This window comes from Solanum tuberosum, unplaced genomic scaffold (genome assembly GCF_000226075.1).
Source record: "Solanum tuberosum cultivar DM 1-3 516 R44 unplaced genomic scaffold, SolTub_3.0 scf00446, whole genome shotgun sequence".
Lineage (NCBI taxonomy): Eukaryota > Viridiplantae > Streptophyta > Magnoliopsida > Solanales > Solanaceae > Solanum > Solanum tuberosum.
Window position 1 is genome coordinate 241,013 of NW_006239368.1, and position 9,290 is coordinate 250,302.

General features: G+C 33.9%; 1 protein-coding gene and 1 pseudogene across 1 annotated transcript; one reads left to right on the forward strand and one right to left on the reverse strand.

Moving 5' to 3' along the window:
- Positions 1 to 168: 168 nt before the first annotated feature.
- On the reverse strand, positions 169 to 1,401 carry LOC102596736 (crooked neck-like protein 1; annotated as a pseudogene).
- Positions 1,402 to 5,777: 4,376 nt separating this feature from the next.
- LOC107058148 (uncharacterized) lies at positions 5,778 to 7,365 on the forward strand. The gene has a single exon (XM_015303518.1). It carries the CDS (start codon positions 5,914 to 5,916, stop codon positions 7,285 to 7,287), a length of 1,374 nt encoding a protein of 457 aa, XP_015159004.1. The 5' UTR covers positions 5,778 to 5,913; the 3' UTR covers positions 7,288 to 7,365.
- The last annotated feature ends 1,925 nt before the right edge of the window (positions 7,366 to 9,290 follow it).

The window sequence follows — 9,290 nt, forward strand, 5'->3', positions numbered from 1 at the left end:
CCCCCCCTCCCCCCCCCCCCCCCCCCACACACACACACAAAAAAGTTTATTCTTTACCAGTTTTTTATGACATTGTGATGAAATGAACTTAAGATTGTTATTTTCCTACGATTCCATGTTTGTGAGCTTTGGCAATTGCTCATGTAGCAGAAAGGGTGAAAGCCAACATTGTAGTTACAGTTTGCTAGAAGCTTAAACCTTGTATGTGTTAAAAAGGTTTGTTTAATATGCTTAAATAGTTTATTCACAACTCAATAAATTTAAGAAAAAAAGCATTGATCCAAAACTCATAAATTAAAAATCCTAACTTTACCTCTATAGTTAGCGTCTTAGCGATGAAGGAAAATAATTTCAATACATATGGCAATAATTAAACAGGTCTCGTAACTTTCTTCTAGGAATATAGCAGTCTATAAGAAAGTAATCTGCCTTCCCTATTAAGCTTAAGGTCCACAATTTAAAATAGCTATAGTATTAGCTATTATAAGAAACTAGAGTTGTGGGAGATAACAGAAAAACAGTAAAAAAAATCTATAGCTAATACAGAATCTGGCAAATCCTTGGTTGCAATCCGCTGCTTCTTCCATTTATAAGCAGAAGCCAAAATGTTAAGATTGTTCGCCTCCGGAAAAAGATAGTCTATGTACTCCTCGTACGCTGCTGGACCATCCTCCGTCTCTATTTGCCTTCTCTTCTTCAGTTTCCTTGGTAGTTTGGCACGGACTAAATTGGCATTTCCAAGCTCACCAAAATTGCTTTCCATATATATCCATGTTCTTTCTTCTTTCAGTTCAGGTGCCGAATTTATCAAGTAAGAAACGGCCCTCTCAAAGACATCTCTGGCATGTTGCAGACACTTGTTTTTCTGTTTGATATCAGAATCATCAATAGTCAAAGCCTCAAACTTTGCATAACTTATCCACACCTTTAAATGTTTCGAGCGGTTAAGAAGTCTTTCATATAGTGCTCTTGTTCTTTCAAATTCACCCTCAGAGATCTCAAAAGTCGATGTAAGCCTTCCATAGTAACTCTGGAATATCCAGTGCAGGTTGGTCAATTGCAAGCTCAAAAACAGCTCTGGCTCTCTCCGTTTCATACAAGGACCTCTCTAACTCAGCGAATTTGCTCCAAGCATAGCAATTTTCAGGTAACCATTCTAAGTACTTCTCATAAAGCTTTCTGCAACGGTCTATGTTCCCCAAATGCAGCTCTTTTTCCAACTATAGCATCCTCAATACCTTCCCTATCACCATACTACTTTTCAAATGCCACAAACTTGCTGTACAAATCCTGATCAGTTCGCCCTTTCGGTATGTGATCAAGTGCAAATTTATATATGCACCTTGCTCTGTCCGTCTCCCTACAGTACTTGTCCTCGAACTCTGCAAATGCCACAAACATAACAATTACTTATCCATAGCCCTCTCATAACAATTCCTTACCCTCCCAATCTCCCCATTCTTCATCTCAAATTTTGCAAACCTAACTTCCGGATGACACTGCACGAATCTCTGGAAAATTTCTCTTGCCCTCTCTATTTCATTATACATCAACTCAAACTTAATGTAAGACAACCACCCTTGCTGGGTCCGGCATCCACCCCATCCACTCGTTAATGTGCATGTGTTTCCATAGGTTCATTACTAAGCTGACTGTTAATTGATTATATCAAATACTAATCAAGGGTAACATCTAGCAACACTCATTAACGACCGTATCACATGAACTCAAAAATTATATAAGTAAAACTCAATTTAATGTAGCTAATTTTGTTATATATGTACATGTGGTTTTTTTTTTTACCCAGTAAAAAATTGAACATATACCTTTTTATAGATTTATTACAGCAAAATGTTGGAAAATTTGTCAATTGAAGAACAAAGGTTAATATTTATTTCGAAGAAAATAAGAGTAGCATAAGCCTTTCAGCCTTTGGTTCTTATTTAAACGGTGTTCATATATTTATATTAGTAATTATAATTTAATTTATATATATTAAAAGGTTATTTCGTGTTGTTTGGTATAATATTATTATATCTTTTATTTTATTACTTTTTATTGACATTTTTATGAGGAAAAATAAGAGATCAAATTATATAAATAGAAATTATACAACAAATAACTCTCATACTTCTAAAATTCAATTACTCGTGCTTCGAATTAAATTTTAAGTTCGTATACAAATATACTTAAGAGGCATCATAAAATACACAAGAAAGAAAGAATGAGAGAAAGAAAGAAAAAAAAAAAATACAATACACATATCTTTGTGACTTTAGTCATTAAAATTAAAAGTAGAAGGAAAAACAAAATCAAAGCATAATTGTCTAAGATCTTGTCATATCCACTTCACAAGCCTATAAATATTCAAAGCTTTCTTCTTCTTTTTCAAGTCAAACAAAGGTAGAGAGGCATCACTCTTGTTGATATTCAGTACTTCACAAATCTATCACTATTCAAAAGCTTTCTTTGTGTAAAAATTAAATTCAAGAGGCATCATAGAGATATATAAGAACAAAAAGAGAAAAAATAAAGAAAGAAAAAAAGAAATAGTAGAATACACATATCATTAAAAAAAATAGAAGGGAAAAGAAATCAATACATAATTATCTAAACTCTTGTCAATATCCACTTCACAAGCATATTATTGTTCAAGAGCCTTTTTTTTTTCAAGCCAAATAAAAGCATGAATATATCAAAATGAAGGATAACTTTGGATAGAATATCATGAAACAAAAAATATGAATTTATATAGAAAATAATGAAGGAATACTATAGGTTTCATATTTAATATTTAAAGGTTATGAATATGAAAAATTGAAAATTGTAAGAGTTATGAATATATGCACATTATATCTAATAAAAAAGATATATTATAGTGGAAGGTGAAAAGTTGAGTACTTGAATATAAAGACTTTATGAGTAACTAGAAGAAGTCGATGTTGTGGAAGATGATACTAATCTCCTGTGGGTGTGGTAGGATCCTTAAAAGATCTTCAATGATTTCTGGACCTGAATGATATTGAAAGCAAACATGGTTAGTAAGCTATTGAGTGTTGACTGAATGAGATTCAACCTCCCGGCTGCATTTAGGAAAGACAAAATTTCATAAACAACAAACATAATAGATATAATAAGATTTTATAATTATAGTTTCGATAATTGTGCTTCATAGTTATAGTTTCGTTTTCTATGAAGGTTGTAGTTTGTATATTTCTATCCATTGCGAATATACAAATAAGTTAAGTAAATACAATAGTTCACTTTGTATAAACGATAAAATAATTCACTTTTTCATACAACAATTCACTTTATATCAATTGTAATAGAAAATTAGAATCGTTACTCAGAACATAGCCGATCTCCTACCAATTATTTTTTAAAACCTTAGGCATGATTAATTCACATTTCTCCAATTAATTAATCTGTTCTAAAGATGAGAAGAAAAACAAAGTAATAAAGAGGGCGTGCTTTTAGCTAAAATTTGTATTTAGCAATTTGATAGACATTTCAAATCAAAGATGGTAAACTTTAATTAAATTCGATAGCACTTTTAAAAAAAATTGGGGGTAGGGGAATGAAAAATGGGGAAGGAGAATATAAGGTGCATGAGATATCGAACTCATGCCAACAAGTAAAAGTACATATACAGTGTGATAATTTGAGGGGTATTCTTTAGCCCATAAAACAGGCTAGAGATATTTATAAATCAATAAATAAATAAAGGATATTCATAAGTCAGTTTTTATACGTTAAAAAATATTTTTGGCCCTTATCCATTAACTAAATTTGGTTCAATCACATTACTTGTGACTTTTATCTTATAATGTACTTATTTTCAACCATGCAAGTAAATTACGCATTTTAGGTGACCTTTTGACATTGTCTTATTATACTTTATCTTTCTTTGCGCGTAAGTCACATAAAATTATGTCGAGTCAATATCGATCAAATCATTAAAACGAAACAGAGAGAGTATTCTGCATTTTCTTATGTGACCTTTTGGCATTAACTTTGCGCACAAGAAACAAATAGTCACAAAATTGTAATGTAGAAACTGAAAGATCTCTACAGAAGTGGAAAGAATCAAACAATACACAAAATTCGTGGTCACCAAGAAAATGAATAAAAAGCTTTTGAAATTCATGATTGAAACAAATCTTATATATTTGTGTAGTTGTAAACATGATATTCTGCATAATTCTATGAGACTAGACAAAAACTGTTTAGTTATTTTAATTATTTAAAAGGCGGCGAATCAAGTAGAAAACACGGAAGATAATAAAAATAGAGTTCCATCATATTATTTTACAATAGTGTAAAAATAATGTTAAGCAAAAACAAAATACTTACATCACTCGAGCAAAAAAAATTAATTAGATCACACGTAACAAAATTAATCAAGACAAGACTTAAGATTTGAATCTACTAATATTAAATATTCAATAAGAAAAATTTAAATCTTACAAGAAAAAATATCTAATACTCTATAACCTGTTATTCAAGGCTAGGAGTGTGCATTGATCGGTTCGGTTCAATTTTCAGTTTTTAAATACGTTAAACCAATAATCAAATCAATAAGATATTTTTTTATCAGTTTTCAGTTTATCGGTTTTCGATTTAACCATATGAAAAATACTTATAAAATAAATATATGACTTCTCTAATAAATTTGACGCGACAACACAATAATGTAACTTTGCAAATACTCATAAAATAGAAACAATAAAAACAAACATGAAAAGAACTATACAAATATAATACAAAGAGAAATTAAGAGGAATAGGATTCTTACTCTAGGCTTTAATGTTTTGTATAATGTGAAGTTGTGAACTCAAAACCACTATGAAGAGTAAATTGAAGGTTGAAAGACAAAGATAGTAACTAGTAAGGTATTGAGATTAATATTTAATATTTATGTACAAGTAAAAGTAATAAATTATTAGTCTTAATGGGTTATTGATTTACCAATAACCCAATTTTAAAAATCAATATCGAATCAATAACCCGATAATTTTTTTTATAAAACCATTAAAAAAAAAACCTTAATAGTTAACCCAATAACATTTTTTTCGATTCAATTTATCGATCGGTTCAATTTTTTCAGACCCCTATTTAAGGCTATTGAATTTTCTTGTAGATTAAGTATTAAGTTACTATCCGAGATGCTACAAATTAATTTACCTTCTAATATGAATTTAACATTATAGTTTGTGTAGTTGAGACTATTGAATGCTAATCGGTTGGCTTGTCGTGGTTTCCATCACCTAGGCGCAAAGGCAAAAATTATTTTTAAACTTGCTTTTAACATATAAAATTTAATCGGTATAATTTAATATTTTAAAATTATTTTTCTAAAATTAAAAATCTATATAATTTTATATAAAAACCTACCATCTATATTAAAAGAAATCTATATTTTTTTAAAAGTCATTGTCAGCCCCTAGAGATAAACTTGGCACTATTACTTAGTACCCAAGGAAAATCCCTTAATTAATTGGTTACTTAAGATAAGAATAGTAAATATAGTTAAGTAATTCACACCATCACCACACGTTACTACCCAAGAAAAATCCGTTATTTGTTTATTTATTTAACTTTTACCAAAAAAGGAATCCCAATCCAAATTCAAATAGGAAAAGTATTTCAACAAGTCAAAAACAATTATATAAATACACAACAAACGAGAACATTCGTAAAAACGACTATTCATTAGCCAAACCAAAATACAAAACTTCCAATCAAACATTTATTTATTTATATATATCTTTGATGGCTTCTCACATTGCCCAGAGGTGATTTTCTTCTCTTGCCAACTTTGTAGTACTTAGTATTCTCAATTTATAATTAGTTTTAGTTTTTATTGTAATTATTTGACGAAGTTTGCCCTAATTTTAAACTGTTTATATAACTATGGATTTTTATGTTAACAGGAAACTGAAAAGAAGGCGTAATGGATCTGATTCCATAGATGAGATTTTATTAAGATGGAGAAATTTTAATCCGGAGGTTAATTCGAACAATGAACAAGTGAAGAAGAAGAAGAGAAAATCTCCGGGTAATGGATCAAACAAAGGTTGTATGCCAGGCAAAGGCGGTCCTGAGAATTCGGGTTGTAAATACAGAGGAGTAAGGCAGAGGACTTGGGGTAAATGGGTGGCTGAAATTCGCGAACCTGTTTATATTAGTGGTGAGTTTAAGAGCAAAGGGAAGCGGCTTTGGCTCGGTACTTACTCGACTGCTGGTGACGCTGCTATTGCTTATGATGAAGCTGCTAAGGTTATGTATGGATCCAATGCCATACTTAATTTCCCCAATTGTTGTGACTCTCCCATTACTCGAACATCTTCACTTGAATCGAGTGGTCAATCGTCTGTTGATCATGAAGATTTAGTTATTGATAATGCAAAGAATATTGAAATTGAGTCGGATTTGAAAACATCAGATACACCAGAGGATGATGGTGGTGGTGTTGTAAATACAGATTTAAGTTATGATTATGCTAATCATGGTTCACCTGCTTGTTCCTGGACTGAAGAGGAATTGGAAGTAATCACGGAGGAGAACTCCGTTATAGAATTAACCAATTTGGAGTACGATTCGAGATTTTTTCCTAAATCTCAAAAATCTTGTGTTAAAGTTGAGACACCTATAATGGAAGAAGAAATTGACAAGGATGAATTTGTGCATAACGATGTCTCAAACACAATAGACATGAAGCCAACCGTCATGTTTAACAAAGATGACTTCTCGAGGCCTGAGGAAATTTGTAACTCCAATGATCAAATTGTGCTACAAGACATGGATTTCAGGTCTTCTGAAAACCTGAATGAAGATGTTAGTACGCGTCTAGAATACATGGAGCATTTTCTAATGGAAGATAATTGTTCAATGGAAGCGACAAATATATCAGACATATTTTCTATGACAGAGAACCATGATGAAGCTTTCGATTTTCAGAGGTTTTTAGAAGAATCATTTGATTTCAAGCCAATGGTAGTACCTCAAGAGTCTGCTGAGCTAAACTATGCGAAGAATCAGGAGCAATTTGAATGTAAATATGCATACAACCAGCAAATTGACCTCCAGAACTCAGAGACAAATTCCGAGATTCGATTAGATAGAATAATAAGCAACCAGGCTGATTCGAAGGAACAAAACTTGCGTGCTTTCGGATTAGATGACTTTGGAGCAAGCAATAGTTGGCAACCAGAGGATAATATCGAAGATTTCTCTATGCTCAACTTTGATTTTGATATATCATCCTATATTAATGATATTAGTTAGGAAAATATAATGTTTTAATTCATTATACTTGTGATACTTTTGTAACTATAGTCTGCTAGAAACATAAATTAGAAAGATTATAATGGTCTTGGTATGAACTCGAAAAACAAGTTGTTTTCTAAATTATTTTCTCATGTTTGATTGGTGAGTGGAAAATTTCTAATATTTGGTTGATGAATGAAAAAAAAAATATTTTTGGCTAGACAGTGGAAAATAACTTTTAGGAAAATAGTTTCTGACCCGCAAACCAACTTCGATAATCAATTCAGGACCCGTTATTGACACTCAAATTGGGACACAATCTTGATGACCGTTTTGGGATCCGACCCCGATGCCCAATTCGAGACCTGACCTCGATTCTCAAGCTGGGACCCGATATTCGAACAATTCGGGACCTGACCTTGTTCTCAACCTGGGTCCCGATATTCAAATAGGGACTTTACTCTAAGCCCGACATCTAAAGAGAAACAAGGACTTTACTTTGAGCCCGACATCCAAATAGGGACACGACCCCAACGACTGATTTGGGATCCGACCCAGATCCTGACCCTAAATTCTGCTTGAGACCTAAGATTCGAATGGACTCGACTCCGAGCGCGACATCCGAACCTGAATACGACCTCGATAATTGAACTGGAATTCGACCTCAACTCTCTACCCAACACCCGACTTTTGAATTAGGACTCGACCCAGACTCTCAACTCGGGAACCAACCCTAACACTCAACCTCGGACTCGACTCTGACACTCGACTCAAGTATTGACTTTTGAATCAAAATACAACCCCAACGATCGATCCAAGATCCAACCCAGCCCGACTCTTGAATTAATACCTGACTTTTGAATCGGGACCCGACCTGGGATCGTACCCTGACACCTGACCTCGACAAGTGATTCAGGACCCTACTTCGACTCTTAACTCGGGTCTCGACTTTCAAATCAGAATCCAACTACGACGATCGACCCCGACTCCGACGCTCGAATCTAGACATGACCTCAATGACCAATTGGGAACCAACCCCAACACTCAATTCAAAAACTAAGTTTCGACTCCCTAACCTAAGAATCGATACTTAAATCGAGACTCGACATCTGAATCGGGACCCGACTTCCTAACGAAGACTCGATCTCGACACTCGGTGTGGGACTTAACTTTCAAAGAGAGACCCAACCTTGACTCGAGATCCGACCCTAATTTTCGACTCTCGATTCGAGACTTAACCCTAACGACTAATCCAACACCCGACCCTGAGACCTGACTTTTGAATTGAGACCCAACCCCGACCTAAACCGGATTTTCGAATCAGGAGCTAACCCTAACACTTGATGCAAGACCTAATGAGTCCACAATTTGGACTCATTTAATGCTATATTTTGATAGAATTAGTATCCTCAAATGCATATTTTGACTCAATATCTGAAGAAAATCCTTAAGTTTCGGGTATTTAGAATTTGAGGCAAAGCATGGACACTACTTGGTAAGAAGGAACAAGGCGGCTGAAAAGAACAAAGAAATGAAGGCCTAAAGATCGCCGAGCCCAGTTGGTGAGTCGCCGATGGGCCTGGATATTGCCTTTTGTTCCAGTGTGCTGAGCCCTAAAGGAGAAGGTCAAGTCCACGATGATAAGGAGCAGTCGGCGCATTATCGAGCAGTTCCGCGAAACAGTACTATATCGCCCAACGACTCAAAACGCGAAGAGGCTGAAGGATAAAGCAGGAAGGCGATGAAATCGACCAAAAGGCGGATCGCCGAGTGTATCGGCGATCCCGACTAACTGCGGCGAATGATCCTCCGCAGTACAAATTTTCAAGCACTATAAATACTTGTTTTAAATTCCTAGAACATCATGACTTCTATTATTAGAACTTATTACAGTTTTTGAGAGAATCTAAGTTTTAGAGGGTTTTGGAGACTTTGTTCTAAGACCTTGAAGATTCAAAGGGTTTCAACTCCAAGAAATTAAACTTGGGTCTTGAAGATTCTTCACTCTTGACGTGTTTTAA

Coding starts and splice junctions, on each gene's coding strand:
- LOC107058148 (XM_015303518.1), top strand. CDS start 5,914: ATGGATTTTTATGTTAACAGGAAACTGAAAAGAAGGCGTAATGGATCT.